This window comes from Bos mutus, unplaced genomic scaffold (assembly GCF_027580195.1).
Source record: "Bos mutus isolate GX-2022 unplaced genomic scaffold, NWIPB_WYAK_1.1 CTG1012, whole genome shotgun sequence".
Classification (NCBI taxonomy): Eukaryota; Metazoa; Chordata; class Mammalia; order Artiodactyla; family Bovidae; genus Bos; species Bos mutus.
In genome coordinates, this window is record NW_027218478.1 from 5,344 (window position 1) to 22,343 (window position 17,000).

General features: G+C 41.4%; 1 protein-coding gene across 1 annotated transcript; it reads right to left on the reverse strand.

Annotated features, from left to right (window-relative positions):
• Positions 1–542: 542 nt before the first annotated feature.
• LOC102270856 (histone H2B 1/2) lies at positions 543–1,019 on the reverse strand. The gene has a single exon (XM_005911539.3). It carries the CDS (start codon positions 1,017–1,019, stop codon positions 543–545), a length of 477 nt encoding a protein of 158 aa, XP_005911601.1.
• Between the last annotated feature and the right edge of the window lie 15,981 nt (positions 1,020–17,000).

A 17,000-nucleotide genomic window follows, 5' to 3' on the forward strand; every position in this document is an offset into this window, starting at 1 on the left:
AACGGCAACCCACTCCAGTGTTCTTGCCTGGAGAATCCCAGGGATGGGGGAGCCTGGTGGGCTGCCGTCTGTGGGGTCGCACAGAGTTGGACACGACTGAAGCATCTTAGCAGCAGTAGCAGCAGCAGCATACCCCATATAAAAATCCCTGGATGATACCTAAATATAGGTGGGAGAATGAAAATGAAAAAGGCCAATGAAACTTTTAGGGATAGAATTTTGACCATAAAGATCCTTAAAATCGCTGACTGAGAAACCACAAATAGAAATAACCGTTTAGAAAAGTGACGAGTTGCAATACGTTAAGAAAATAGTACACGGTTTTCCATCGAACAAATGGCACAACCAACTGTTATTGAAGCAAACTTGATGAGGTTTTTAACGTTTTCCTTTGGATGGAAATGTTTTAAAGATGGAAAGTAGGGCATACGTAAAGAACCCAGAGTGGATGGACGTGGCTCTTTATCACTACAGGTCTTTTCCCTTCGAGTGGTTCTGATAAGAGTCTTTGGTTTGCGATGCTGCGGTGGTCATGAGGCAGTTCATCTGCGGGTGTTGTATCTGATGACCGACTTGGTGGCCTCGGACACTGCGTGCTTGCCGATCTCCCCAGGCAAGAGAAGACGCACGGCTCTCTGGATCTCTCCACTCGTGATGGTGCAGTGCTTGCTGGAGTGGGCCAGGCTCCCGGCCTCTTCGGCGATCTGCTCAAACATATGCTTCACGAACGAATCCATGACGTTCATGGCCTCGTGAGAGAGACTCAGGCCTGTGTGCACTTGCTTCAGCACCCTGCGGAAATAGGTGGCGAAGCTTGCAAAGTTGTCCTGATGGCAGCGGCGGCGGTGGCGGCGGCCCTTAGCTGTCTTCCGTTTCGCCTTCTTTGGCTTAGCATCATAGGGCTCCGGTTCGGAGGGCTCCGATTCTGAGGTCTCTGTTTCAGAGGGCTCCGTTTTGGAGGTTCCGGCTTCGTTGGTGCCAGGGTTTTCCTCAGAGTTGTCAGAGGATGGTTGAGCCATGTCGGAGCCACCAGTCCCCACTACTCAGAGGAAAGGACATGCGGGGGTTGAAGGCAGTTTGCGGAGTTTATAAGCCCTGCTCTCTCTGAAGTCACAAACACTGTCCATATCTGATTGGATAAAATGCAAGACAGGAGGCCTGTTACTATGGCAGCCCATGTCACGTGACACTGGATGCTCCACCCCCAACTCCCACCGCCCCTCCCCCAAGTTTAACCACACAGTCAGTCAAACTCAGTGGTATCTTTAAACTTTGGGTGACTTCCACCAGAAAAATCTTTGAACACTGCCCCATGAAGGAGACAGTCATCTATTCACCTCAGCTGATTTATGTCTACTATTGATGCATGAGAAGTTTCAAAGATGTCACCAAAGCCATCTAAGTTGAAAACTGTAATAATCAGTTAGAGCTTCCTGAAAGAGTCTGACTGACCTCCATAACTCAAACTCTTTCAGACATCAGAGTGACTCAGGTCACTTGGTAGACATTTTACTCCAACACAGAATCTTTTCCTTCTGATTGACCTACAGTCCCATGAGCAGAAACTCCTGACTTCCTCAGCAGAGTGCTCCTGAAAATCATAGCAATTAGTTGACCAGCTATTATCTCCAAAACTTATCAGAGCCAATGATCACTATGAAGAGAATGACAAAATCCCATTTGCCAAATACAGAACACAAACGGAAATAGGAATACTTACTAAGAATATTTAACATTTTGCAAATTTTAAATTGTTTTCTTAAACATTATTTAGGTCCCCCAAATACCACGCAATCTGGAATTGATTAATGATTTATAGTGGTTATTTCTCAAAAAATGATCACTCTTATTGCTGAAAAACCACCAGAGTGAGAGAAAAAGAATAAAAAGAGAGAGAGATAAAACAGCTAGGAATAAACGTACCTAAGGTGGTGAAAGACCTGTTCTTAGAAAGAATAAGACCCTGATCAAAGAAATTGAAGCTAATACAAACAGAGGGAAAGGCCTACCTTGTTTATGGATTGGAAGAATTGATATTCTTTAAAAAACCATGCTATCAAAGGCAATCCACATATTCAATGCAATTCCTATGAAAATACCAGGGCATTTTCCACAGAACTAAAACAAACAAATTTAAATTTTGTATGGAAAGATGAAAGACCCTGAAATGCCAAAACAATCTTAAGGAAGAAGGCCAGAACTAGAGGAATCAGGTTCCCTGATTTCAGACTATAACAGAAAACTACAGTAATCCAATCAGTGTAATACTGGCACAAAAATAGACACATGGATCCGTAGAACAGGAGAGCCCAGAAGTCAACCTATGGGCTTGTGGTCAATTCAGTTCAGTTCAGTCTCTCAGTCATGTGTGACCCCATGGACTACAGCATGCCAGGCTTGCCTGTCCATCACCAACTCTCAGAACTTACTCAAACTCATGTCCATCAAGTCGGTGATGCCATCCAACCATTTCATCCTCTGTCGTCCCTTTCTCTCCTGCCTTCAATCTTTCCCAGCACCAGGGTCTTTTCCAAGGAGTCAGTTCTTCACATCATGTCAAAAGTATTGGAGTTTCAGCTTCAGCATCAGTCCTTCCAATGAATATTCAGGACTGATTTCCTTTAGGATTGACTGGATATCCTTGCAGTCCATGATCAATTAATCTACAATTTAAAAAGGCAAGAATGTACAAATGGAGAGAAAACAGTCTCTTCAATAAGTGGTGCTTGGATAACTGGATAACTACATTCAATAAAGTAAAATTAGAACATTCTCTAGCAGCATATACAAAAATAAACTTAAAATTGACTAAAGACCTAAATATAATACATATATTGTATTTTAAGAATCCATTAGATATTTTAATGAGCTGTGTTTCTTTCACATTTGTAAATTCAGAAATTAAATGAACACATCAGTTATACGAAAAAAAAAAAAAAAACACTGAAAATAACCACAATTGCGTTTTGAGGGGATAACTGAGACCTCAAAAGTCTCTGATACACAGGAAATCTAGGATGGAGTTGGGAAAAACAGAGTTTGATGTTGAAGATTGGAAGGAGGAGGAACACTAGTAATTATTCACTTCAGTTGATGATTGAGGAAATAAGAGAGCCCAGTGAGCAATCACCTTGCAATGTTGTGGTTCACTGTAAAAGCGAAATAAGGGAAATGGCTTCATGGCTTAAATAACAATTGCCGGTCTCAACTCACAAATGACGGTGTTGATAGGATAGGCATACTCCATTCAGAAACCTTCTCAACAGTACCACTGTTTATGGATTCACATAAAAAAAGGACTCCGACACAGCATAGAAGTTACATGCAACAGAAAATTCAGGGGAAAAAAAAAACCATTTCACACTTCCTAGAATCACAAGTTTCTACCCTAACTCGTTCAGATGATCTAATGTCATTCTTTTTCAGCCCTCATTCTTTTGTTTTTGAAGTGGAAAACCTTCATGATTTGCAACTTAACATTATAGGGATGGTGAGAGCATTCATCCAGTCAGAGAAGCTAAAAAGTTCATGTTGACTCCATGTCACCCAAGGAGGGACTCAAACTGGTAGCCACAGTCACTGAACCACTCTACAGTGAGGTTTTCCTGACTGAACCAATAACTGTCTTCCTGGGGTGTTCAGGTCTGGTGACAGCAGGCAACAAGTTTGATTATTTATCTACTTTGACAGTAGGGTAACAAGCACGATTATCTACTTTATAGTTGGTCTTATAAAACTAATCAAGGTCATTTATATATAAGTATTAGGAAATGGCCTGGTAGTAAAGAATCCACCACAATGCAGGAGACCTAGGTTTAATCCCTGGGTCTGGAAGATTCCCTGGAGTAGGAAATGGAAACCCCCTCCGGTATTCTTGACTGGAAAATTCCATGGACAGAGGAGCCTGGTAGGCTACAATCCATGGAGTCACAAAGAGTCGAACGTGACTGAGCGATTAACACTTTCAACTCTTTCTCAAGTATTCTAGAGCTCCTGTACAAAATGCTAGTGATTAGGTCACTAAAACAACATTCATTTACTGTCTCATACTTGTGGAGGTTCTAAGTCCAAATCAAGGTTTCATCTGAGTTGATCTTATGCAAGGTGTGAAGCCTCTCCTTGGCCTGCAGATAACCAAAATCCCCCTATACCTGTCCACATTTTCTTTCCTATGTGTATGTGTCTTATGTCTGATTTTCCCTTATTATATGGATATAACTCATTTAGATTAAGACCTACTCTAATGAACATATTTGAACTTGTTTACTTGGTAAATACTCATCTCCAAATATGATCACATACCAATATGAGTGTTTATGGCATAGATACATTAACCTTAGAGGCACAAATTCAACCCATAGGAGATATGTATTTTGAACTAAACATGGGAGTATTTCCTGCCTCTTCCATCTTATAAGAGAACACTGGTGACCACTTATGAGAAACAAGGTGGCCCCACCACAGTCATTTTCACAATTCTGTGAATGTTTAGTAATTTCATTTTAGTATTTTATTTCTTTTTCTCTCTGTGAGCGAGAAGATAGTGTGTCATTTTCAATTGTTACAAAGGATTCTGTACACCTACCGTTGTAATTATTTCCTATTGGGTAGGATATAAGAGGAGAAGGCAATGGCACCCCACTCCAGTACTCTTGCCTGGGAAATCTCATGGACGGAGGAGCTGGTAGGCTGCAGTCCATGGGTCGCGAAGAGTCAGACACGACTGAGCGGCTTCACTTTCACTTTTCACTTTCATGCACTGGAGAAGGAAATGGCAACCCGCTCCAGGATTCTTGCCTGGAGAATCCCAGGGACAGAGGAGCCTAGTGGGCTGCCGTCTGTGGGGTCGCACAGAGTCGGACACGCCTGACGCGACTTAGCAGCAGCAGTAGCAGGATATAAGAACCTGTAAATACACCACTCTCAGCCAAACATCGACATGAAATTCTGATACTCCACGAAATCCAACTTTTCCTGAGCCCTTCAGGAAAAGGACAGGGCTGTACATGACAGAAAAAACAAAAAGCTTTCTTTAAACTGGCAGAACCTCATGAGATAAAGAAAAAGAATTTAGGTCCTGTGGCAAGATACTAGAGAGAGCCTCCCTGAGTAGCACAGGTATGAAGTGGACAGTGCCTTTTCAAGAATGGGCAATGAAGGTCTGTATCTTTTGGTCCAATATAGAAGAACTCTGATGGGCTGTTATACCTCCAGGGCTCTCTTTGGTCACTGCAGTAAATATTTAGGAAACGTGAGTCCAATTATCAAGAATATTATTTAGCATTTTGTGGAAAAGTAGAGAAATCTTAGGAGAGAACTTTTAAAAAAGAATATGATTCCCAAGGAGACCAGGAAATTCTTCCACCAAAGCAATGGCAAGAAAATATCTCTAGGTGGAACCTTGAGATGATTGTAGACAACCTGAATGTAATTTTGGAAATGAAAAGCTCATTTCAGAGCCATTGCATTTTTGAAAAGAGAACTGTGGACCCATGGGAAAAAGACATTATTTCACAGAATCATTTCATTTCTATTGTGCTCATTGTTGCTGCTTTCAATATCCCAGTGTTTACCCATATGACATACAAATGTTTTTCCACTCAGTTCTTATACACTGTTATTATGTGAGAATTCCTGTCAGCAAACCAAACCCACTAGCATATTTTTATTGGTCTAGGTGTGTTTCACATTTAGTGAATCCAATAATCAAATACAGGCATTAGGAAACCAGTTTTACAACTGCATCATGTAGTCCATGAAGACAGAAGTGCATGGGTGATTGGCACTTGACACCTAGGAAGGAGGGAGAGAAATGGGGTTCAATGCTGAAGACCAAGAGGGGAAATGAGCATATATAATTGCTCACTTCACAGGGTGATTGAAGAAAACAGGCACCTAAAGAATAATCATGACCTAGTGGTGCTGGCTACTGCAAGCACAAATTAGGACAAGGGTTTTACTACTTAAATAACAAACTATAAGTTTCAACCCTAAGGAAAGAGTTCAAATGTTTTTCCACATAATCTGTATGATAGAATTTATTGTAAAACATAAACGAGAGCTGAAACTTGTTCAGTTCAAAATATTGCAGAAATAACTGCAGTATTCCTCTATACAGAGGCATTGTGAAATTCATCAATCTTTGAGAAGTGAAGATAAGCAGAAGTCATATAGCGTGGTGAGCCTGATGCTTGAGCAGGTATTTTGTCATGCACCTGAGGGAAGTTTGTTTTAAGTAGGAGTAACATGCAAGGTTACTGTACTTGTGGAAGTAAATCGACTGGCTTATGTAATATATCCGTGTAATATAACTGTCTGAAAACTCGAGTCCTTTACCATATTCTGGTAGGTGACGAGCATTACCCAGAGCCACATAGCTACTGAATTAGAACTGACACCAGGATCCAGGTAATTTCCTGAATCTCACTTCAGTGTTGATCCATTATTATGCATGGTTTTGCCTTTGAGCGATTCTATCAGAGGATTACAGAAACCATGCTTCTCTTGATGAGCCTGCTTGGTAGGAAATATCTCGATATAAAAGAATAACCTCCAATGATCTCAAATCTCCCTGTGGAAAATAATTCAAGTGAAAAACATATAATAAAGTGTTTCCCTTAACCAAACTCCAACATCATGCAAGGGCAGCTTTTTATGCTTTTCCCTCTCCCTAATTTTTTTTCCTCAAAACTGCCCAATTTATGGCTCTGTGGATATGCACTTTTCACAATTGAGAAGGCGGATTACAAATAAATATCAGATGTTAGAGGACCCAAAAAGAAGAGGGCCATGAGGTATATGAGAAAACTCTGTGTTCCTAAATCAGAAAAACTAGTTATTCAGGCCAGGTCTGTCTGAGTTCCTTTCACCAAGAAATCTGTACTTACATTCTCCTTGCTGTCTACCTGCGTGTTTCTTTGTCTACATAAATGGCCCTTCAAGTGGGAGAGGATGTCTATAATGGTTAGAAATTTCAGTTCACTTTAGTGTGAAAGCTGTGGCATGCAGTGTAAGATTCCACTAAATAGTAGGTGTCCCTCTCCTAGTAGTAAGTAAAGTAAACCAATCCAAAGAAATCACCATAGTATAGTGAACAAAACACTTATGTCTATAGCCTTACCCTGTGTGTGACACCCAAAAATATCTCAAGAAGCTTGACTTTGATTTCAGTGGCTATTAGATTCAGGAATATTGCTCGTCCCTGAGTACTCCTTCCAATAAGAAGTCTTGTCTGTTTCCCCGTCCTCTTGAGCTGATGAAGCCTTTGGTTATTTTGAGCAATGAGTAAAAATGGTGGAAATTGTATTAGGCAACTTACCAGCCTAAGGTTTAAGAAGGAATGTCCTTCTGCCTTGCTGTTTGAGGACATAGAGCTACCATGGAAAGGGTTAGTCTGTCCTGCTAGACCTCCCCACGAGAAAAGAGGCCCCTTTCAGCACCAGGTGTGTGTGTGAAGGTTGCCTGGAACTTTGCAGTGCAGCTTAGGTATCAGGTGCTTATCACTGAGTGGTCTTAGGATGGTTCATATTTTTAACAGATATTTACTTTTAACATTTGGAAATTGTGTTAAAAAATTTAAAATCTTCCCATTATAAATTGTAATATACCAAGTTATGTTAAACAGGATTTTAAATACTCAGATGTGCTTGAAAAGTGGCTCAAATCAATAGACAGCCGACACACACACATAATTCTAAATGATTAATTGACTATACCCATAGTGGAAAAACTGGACTTTCTTTCTCATAAGAAAGGAAGGACCAAAGAAAATTCTAATTTTTGTCCTTAGCTATGGGTGAGGAATAAAATGTTGCTAAAGAATTTGTAACCAAAAGAGTGCCCTGAGGTAGCTTTGGTATTCTCAGTAATACTATCAGCATGGCCCAAGTAATCTCTGTTTGCACATGTATGGCAAATGCCAATCTAATTGTGTCTAGAGGAGCTTAACCCTAATTGAGGCTTCTACAAGTATTCCTACAATTAAAGCCCCGCGGTCGCAAAGAGTCGGACAGGACTCAGCGACTGAACTGAACTGAACTGAAACAAATACAACTTCCCCCTCCAAAATGACAGCATCAGTATAAACAATAAACCAAGACGGAAACCTGTAAAGACTAATAATCAGATATGAAGTATAAGAAATATACCTAACATATTTAAATAGATGATAAGATACATAAAACATGAGTAATAAATAGCTAATTATCAGACAGCAAATAAGCTTTCTAGTACTGAACATCATAACAGAAGAGTAAAGAAATTTTAAACAGCTGAGAGAGAAATGGAGAGAGAATATATGATCTAGAAGATAGATGAAAGAAATACTACAAAATACTTCATAATGAGAAAAAAAGAATTAAATGGAGGTCAGTAAACCTAAGAAACGGACTAAGAAAATACATCTCCTCGGCCTACCAGAAGTGACAAACATTTCTTAGGAGTTCCTTTACCATAGTTGTTTTATCAAAAGTTTTCACTTTTCATGTCCTTTCATCCTTTCACTTTCAAAGGATTTGTGAACAAAATGAGCCACTCATTATATACAAATAAACAATACAAGTATTGATTAGAGAATTATCTAACTTACTTGCGATATACTAACATTAAAAAAGAGAGAGAAATAGAGCAGAGGATATATCGCCAAACTGGATTTTGCACAACAGTCAGACTTAAACAACTCTGGGAAGCCACGTGACACAGCACATCTGGAGCCCCAATCGGGAAAAGGTCCCAGGTAGCCCGTCCACTCCATGGATGAGACTTCAAAGAATGCAGTTCTGGGTTCCCTGCTTATAATCCCAGGCCACAAACTGACTATCATCTTCAATCTGTAAGCAAAACTGCAGCTGTGGTATGATGTTAATTTTTTCCAATACCGTTTGCTTTGTTCTGCAAAGTTCGGAAAGTTGCTATATCCTGGAATGGTTGGCCAGACCTCCTCCAGGTACTTAACAAATTCCAAGGTCCACTTCCTATCTATCAATTGTGTTTCTCTTCCACACTCACAGCAGATGTGGCTGACACCCACAGCAGTAGTCAGGGCAGTGTCCAGGTTTGTCAGAAGCAAAGTCAGAGGCCTGTTCTGCTGTGTCTCTGAAGCCTAAACAAGAGTATTTACTTAATTTCCCTAATAATAGTGTTTATTGGTGTAAATATCATGATTTTTCACATTGTCTCCAATGTCTTTTTCTCTGAATTAAGTTGTAAGGATGATAAGGTGTTTAGTGTGCAGGACATTTATGCACTCTCAATGCCCAAGGAAAGGATGGGAAGAAGACCACTGTGGGCAGAGGAAGACATGCATATCTAATGCAGACTCTACAAAATTATTTTCTGACCCCGTGCTGAATTCTGAAGGTAAAATGAGCCATTAAAGTCACTTCACACTGGCCCAACATAGTCAGATCTTTATAACGCCTCCTTGATCAGTCCTTGGAAGTGGGCCAACTCTACAAGTACAAGGCATTGGACAAAGCAACTCTGTGCGGCTGAGGTACACCTGCAGTGGCTTATGACTAAGGACTGGCAGTAGGTCTGTCCTTGTCGTGGTGTTCTGAGTGGTCCATCTTCGAGTCTATCAGAGCCTTATCGTGATACTTGGGCTACGAATGCAACGTTACGTGGGTGGCTCTCACTACTTGCTTTCGGCTACCATTTGTTTATGAAAGGAGATTTGCTGTCACAGTCTTTGGCATGGCTCTGTAGACAATGTGGCTTTTTGTTTGCTATTATAATCTATATGCTAACTTTGTCTGTAGCTTTACTATGATGTGTCCAGGTGTGCTTCCTGAATCTATGGAAACATAGCCTCCCTAAATTCTGGAAAAGCATCAACTCTTTCTCTGTGAATATTATTATTCTAAAACTTAGTCAGGTTACCACTTCTGGCATGCCTACCAGATTCACTTAATTGCTCCTTAGTCCATTTCTTAATCTCTTGGCATCTCTTTAATCTTTTACTTCATTTACCTTTCTATGAGGTATTCTATATAATTTCTTTCATCTATTTTCTAACACAACAGTTCACCATCCAGTGGTGTATCATCTGCTGTTTAAAATTTCTTGGAAGAAATGTATAAGAGTACAATAATGTTAGGGAAATTTAACATCCCACTTACAGCAATAGACAGATAATTTAGATAGAAGGAGACCGCAGTGGCCTTCAATGTCATGTTATTCCAGCTGGATGTAATAAACACAGCATTCCATCCAAAAGCAGCAGAGCACACATTCTTTATAAGTGCACGTGGAACATCGTCCAGAATATACCACATGCTATGCCACAGAAAACCCAAGTCTCAACAAACTTAAGAGAACAGGAATTGCACCAAGCATTTTCTGCAACCACACTGTATGAAATTAGAAAATAATTACATAAAGAAAAAGAAAAAGCCACAAACACATGCAGAGAAAAGAATATGATAGGAAAAAACCAACGGATCAGTGAAGAAATCAAAGAGGAAGTTAGAAAACACCTGGAGACAAATGAAAATAAACACACATCTTTCCAAAACCTATGGGATGCGGCAAAAGCAGTTCTAACAGGAAAGCTTATAGTCATACAGGCCTACCTCAAAAACCAAGGAACATCTCCAATAAAGAACCTAACCTACCATCTAAAGGAATTAGAAAAAGAACAAGCCAAGCCCAAGGTCAGCAGAAGGAAGGAAATAATAAAGATCAGAGAAGAAATCAATAAAATAGAGACAGGACATGTTTATGTTTAAAGTCACTCACTCATCTTTGCGACCCCGTGGACTGTAGCCCACCAGGCTCCTCCATCCATGGGATTCTCCAGGCAAGAATACTGGAGTGGGTTGCCATTTCCTTCTCCAGGGGATCTTCCCAACCCAGGGATCGAACCCAGGTCTCCCACACTACAGGTAGACGCTTTAACCTCTGAGCCACCAGGGAAGCCCAGAAGCAGTCATTTGAAAGGAGCCCGAGTCAGACTCACCTACTGATCTTGGAGTGTCTCCTGGAGACGTAGGGAGAAACTGGAGCTCACTCTGGGGACATAGATACTGGTGGAAGCAATTTTGGAAAGCTTTTTCTACCACATGGACACTGGTGCTGGCAAGTATCATTTTGACATCTTCCCCCTGGCTTATAAGCCTCAGGACCGAACCTTGATCCTGACCACCAGCCTACAGGCACCAGGATTGAATGTCTCACAGCAGGTAACTGGCCAGGCAGAGACACAGGCCCATCCACCAGCATCCAGTCTGCCTTATGATGCCCTGAGCCCACAGGTGCCACTGGACACAAGCCTGTCCACCAGAGTGCCTAGGATCTGTCCCACACATGAGAGCACAGGCACTAGACCTGGGACACCCAGGGTCCTGCAGCCAGAGCCCCAGGACCCAGCTCTGCCCACCATGGAGTTGCTAGTAGCCCTAGGACAGCCTGGGACTCAGCCCCACCCACCAGCAGGTCAGCACCAGCTCTGAGATACCTTGGACTCCTCAGCCAGCTGTGCCAGGACCCAGCCCCACTCACCAGTGAACCCGTGTTAGTTTTTGGATACACTAGAGCTTGCAATCCAGCTCTATCAGGAAAGGGCTCCGTCCAACAGAAGGTTGAATCCAGATCTAGGCTGCTTTTGGATCCTATCCAGCAGCTGCTTGAGTACCTTTGTCTGTGAGGCAGAGCCAAGGGCTTGTCATTGAACAGATGTTGATGTGCCATGGATGAGATGCACACTCAGGGTTGCTGTCCAATCTGGGTTACCAAAATTGTTACCAAACCAAACTTGGGTCTGCAAGCCTGCACACAGTTAAGCCAATCTACTGACCCCAGTGGATTTTCTTTTAAATGTGGTAAGAAATAGAAGGTGAAAAATTAGAATTGGATAAATCTGAGCATGTAGGAATAGTAAGTTCAGAATTCAGGGATCTGGAGAAGTAAATGGATATTTTTGTACTATTTTTGGTTTCTCATTTATGTATATTACATAATTCTGAATATGGGGTATGTTGAAAGAAGTTTGATTGAGGTAACTTTGATTTTTCTTATCAGTTTTTTCACTTTACTTTTTCACCATTTCCCACATAAAAATTCTGGATTATTGTTACCCTATCTCTTAGAGAGTTAGAGAATAAAAGAGGTAAATAAAATGATAATGACCCTAGAGATCACCAGAAAGGCTGAAACAGGAATTATTTCTTGAACTTTTAAATTCAGCTATTTCTGCAACATATTTCAGTTTATGCTTATGTTTTACAATGAATTCTATAATACAGACAATGTTGAAAAAAGTTTGAATGGGGTATGCTTGTCGAATTAATACTATTTTCCTAAGGTTGGAATTGATAGTTTGTTATTTAAGCTGTAAAGTCCTTGCTCTAATTTGAATTTTCAGTAGCTAACACTGTTAGATCATGATTAGTCTTTAGGTGTCTGTTTTCCTCAATCACCCTCTAAAGTGAAAAACAACATATTCTCATTTCCCCTCCAGGCCTTTACCATCAAACCCCATTTTCCCTCCCTCCCTCCTTCCTAGAGGTCATGTGTGTCACTCACCCTTGCATTTCTGCTTCATGGCCCATATGGTGCAGTTGTAACACTCGTTTATTAATGCCTGTATTTGATTATTGGATTCACTAAATGTAAAATACACCTAACACAATAAAAATCATCCTAGTTCATTCACAGGAATTCATACATAATATATCTTTCTGACCAGTGTGCGAGAAAAGTTCTGAAAAACATTTGTATATCATATGGCCAGACACTGAGATACTGAAGCAGCAAACAATGAACACAACAGAAATTATGTCATTTTGGAAAACACTAATTTTTTAATTAATTTATTTTTTATTGAAAGATAAACAGTATTTTTCTTATGGGTCCACAGTTCTGTTTTGAATCTTGATGGCTCTGCAGTGAGCTTTTCACTTCCAAAACTGTATCCTCGTTGTATAAGACCATGCCAAGGTCCCATCCAGAGAAATTTAATTGCAGGTGATTTGGTGGAAGTTTTTCCTGATAATCCTTGGGAACCATATCACTTTTTCTAATTCTTTCTTAAGATTTTTCTAGAGGATTTCCCTGGTTTTCCAGTGGCTGAGACTCTGCACTCCCAGTGAGGGGTCCTGGGTTCAATCCCGGATTGGGGAACTAGATCCTGCATGCCACAACTAAGACCTGATGCAGCCAAATAAGTGAATATAAAAAATGATTTTTCTAGTATTCCACAAACATAATAAATAATAACCCTGACAAGGGGACTCATTTATCCTAAATCTGTACTCCAATGATCCCGAGGAGCTCTGGAGTGTGTAGCTATAGGCCTGGGTGTCCTAGATGTGGTATTCACTTGCTGGTGGGAGGAATCATGGCCTGGGGGTGTCCTGAAGCTGGTCTCAGCCCATAGGTAGTAGGTACAGCCAAATTCTAGTCCTCAGCACTGGCTGAGCAGCCCAAGTTATCCTCGGGGTCCTGGGGCAGGCACCAGCCAGCTTTGTTGTGGGATGGGTCCTGATATGGCAGGATGAACGGCTCTGATGGTTCTGGGGCTGGTGTCTCCCCACTGGTGGGTGGTGGTACCACCCTGAAAGGTAGAGGTGAGTCCTGGGGTCTCTGGCTGCAGGGCCCATGGGTCACAGAGCTTGTGTCTTGGCCTGCTTGTGGGGAGGGTGAGGCCCAGGGATTCCCAGGACTAGCACAAACTCTCTGATAGATGGAGATGGGTCCTGGGAACATGGGCTGCATAGCCCTGAGTGTCCTGGAGCTGGTGTTTCAACCTATCGGTAAGCTGGACTCGGGTCCAGAGTATGATGGGATGGTGCCTACCCCTTGATGGGTGAGGTTGGTGCTGCAGCTAGTTCTAGACTACTGGTATGTGGGGCCAGGTCCTGGGATGGCCAAAGCTGGGTTCCAGGGTAACTACAGGCTTCAGGGGTCTCAAGGTGGGTCTGTATCTCTGCCTGGGTTTTTGCTTGGCCTAAGGCATCCCAGTACTGGTGCTGATAGGCATGTTCGTCAGGTCTGGGTTATAGCACGAATAAGCTAGAAGGAGGATTACAAAATGGTGCTCTAGCGCCAGGGTCCATGTGGTAGAACCAGCTCCCCCAAATGGCTGCCACCTATGTCTATATCCCCATGGTGAGCTCCAGCTGCCTTCTACTTCTCCAGGAGCCTCTCCAAGATCAGCAGATGGGTTTAACCCAGGCTTCTTTCAAATTGCTGTTTCTGTCCTAGGTTCCCAAGCTTGTTAAGATTTTCTGTGCACCTTGTAAGGGTAGAGTCTCTGTTTCCCACAGCCCTCTGGCTCTCCTGAAAGTAAGCCTCACTGACCTACAAAGCCAAGCCTTCTGGGGGCTCATCTTCCTGGTACAGGGCCCCCAGTCTGGAAAGACTTATGTGGGCGTGGACCACTTATTCCTTGAGGAAAACTTCAATTGTTGTTATACTCCCATTATTAGGTTGCCCACCTCAGAGTATGGGTTGACCATGTCTCCACCTCCTTAATCATGTACCAAGTTTAATATTGTTTTCTTCATAATACTTAGATTCTAAAAATACTCCAAAAGCTAGAACTGGTGAACATCTATGGGTGGAAATATATATTCACCTAATTCTCTGAGAAACCTCCTTAGGGACAGAAGAAATACAAATAAATGTGAAATAATTTAAAAACACAATCTTTTCAATAATCTTTGGTAATACATGCAAAAATATTTATACATGTAAGAATGTAAAATCATATAGAAATGAGCCAAATTATAGAAATGGATCCAACAAGGACTTAAACAACAACTCAAGAAACGGAGGTCATCAGTGAGCTACCATCTGCCAAATGGCAATCTTCCAAGGGTGCATCTGCTTAAACTTTCAAGGAAGCGTTAATTTTGCTTCGAACAAAATATTAATAGTTCCACATTGTGAAGGAAAGCATATTTTATTTCCAGAGATATAATATGATGCCACCCGAGATAGATGGTCAAGGTGGAGTGTTTGACAAAATGCAGTCCACTGGAGAAGGAAATGGCGAACCACTTCAGCACTCTTCCTTTGAGAACCCCACGAACAGGATGAAAAGGCAAGAAGATATTACACTGAAAGATGAAACCCCCAGGTCAGTAGGGAATCCAATATACTACTGGAGAACAGCAGAAACATACCTCCAGAAAGAATGAAGAGGCTGAGCCAAAGTGGAAATGACACCCAGTTTTGGATGTGTCTGGTGGTGAAAGTAAAAGTCTGATGCTGAAAAAAAAAATATTGCATAGGAACCTGAAAAGTTAGGTCCATGAATCTAGGTAAATTGTAAGTGGTCAAACAGGAGATGCCAAGAGTGAACATATTCATTTGGGAATCAGTGAATTAAAATGGACAAGAATGGGTGAATTTAATTCAGATGACCCTTATATCTACTACTATGGGTCATCTGAATTAAATGGAGTAGCCCTCGTAGTCAACAAAAGAGTCTGAAATGCAGGACCTGTGTGTAATTTCAAAAACAACAGTGATCTCGGTTCATTCCAAGACAAACCATTCGATATCACAGTCATCCCAGTCTATGCTCCAACTACTAATGCCTAAGAAGATGAAGTTGAATGGTTTTATAATGATCTACGAGACCTTTTAGAAATAACCCCCCCAAAAAGATGTCCTTTTCATCCTAGGAGACTGGAATGCAAAAGTAGGAAGTCAAGAGATACCTGGAGTAACAGGCACGTTTGGCTTTGGAGTACAAAATGAAGCATGGAAAAGGCTAACAGAGTTTTGCCAAGAGAAGCCTTTAGCTTCTCTTCTTTTCTCAGCTATTTGTAAGGCCTCGTCAGACAACCATTTAGCCTTTTTGCATTTCATTTTCTTGGGGATGGTCTTGATCCCTGCCTCCTGTTCAATGTCACAAACTTCTGTTCATAGTTCTTCAGGCATTCTGTCTATCAGATCTAATCCCTTGAATTTATTTTTCACTTCTACTGTATACTTGTAAGGGATTTGATTTAGGTCATACCTGAATGGTCTAGTGGTTTTCCCTACTTTCTTCAATTTAAGTCTGAATTTGGCAATAAGGAGCTCATGATTTGAGCCACAGTCAGCTCCCAGTCTTGCTTATGCTGACTGTATACAGCTTCTCCATCTTTGACTGCAAAGAATATAATCAACCTGATTTTAGTATTGGCCGTCTGGTGATGTCCATGTGTAGAGTCTTCGCTTGTGTTGTTGGAAGAGTGTGATTGGTATGACCAGTGCATTCTCTTGGCAAAACTCTGTTAGCCTTTGACCTGCTTCATTTGTACTCCAAGGCCAAATTTGCCTGTTACTCCATGTAGCCCTTACTTTTGCATTCCAGTGCATTATAAAGTAGAGACATCACATTGTCAGCAAAGGTCAGTCTAGTCAAAGCTACGGATTTTCTAGTAGTCATGTACAGGTGTTAGATTTGGACCATAAAGAAGGCTGAGCACCAAAGAATTGATGTTTTTGAACTGTGCTGCTGGGGAAAACTCTTGAGAGTCCTTTAGACTGTAAGATCAAACCAGTCAATCCTAAATGAAATCAACACTGAATGTTCATTGGAAGGACTGATGCTGAAACTGAAGTTCCAATACTTTGGCCACCTGATCTGAAGAGCTGAATCATTGGTAAAAACCCTGATACTGGGAACGATTGAAGGCAAAAGGAGAAGGAGGTGGCAGAGAATGGAGATGGTTAGATGGCATCACCGACTCAATGGACATGAATTTGAGCATACTCTAGGAGATAGTAGAGGACAGAGGAGCCTACCATGCTATTGTCCGTGGGTCACAAGGAATCAGACTCAACTTAGCAACTGAACAACAACTCTAAGACCTGTGATTGTGTCACCTCACTGATATTTGAGCAGAAGTGACCCCCCAACCCCCTTTATGCTTAGGAACGTTTATGCTATTGCAGAGACCATAGTTTTCACTTCCTGTAAACCCACTGATTATTCAAGACTGTCACCTCTTAGAAGGGAGTGGTAAGGTAACACTCCAGGTTGCAAATAGCAACAGCATAATCCC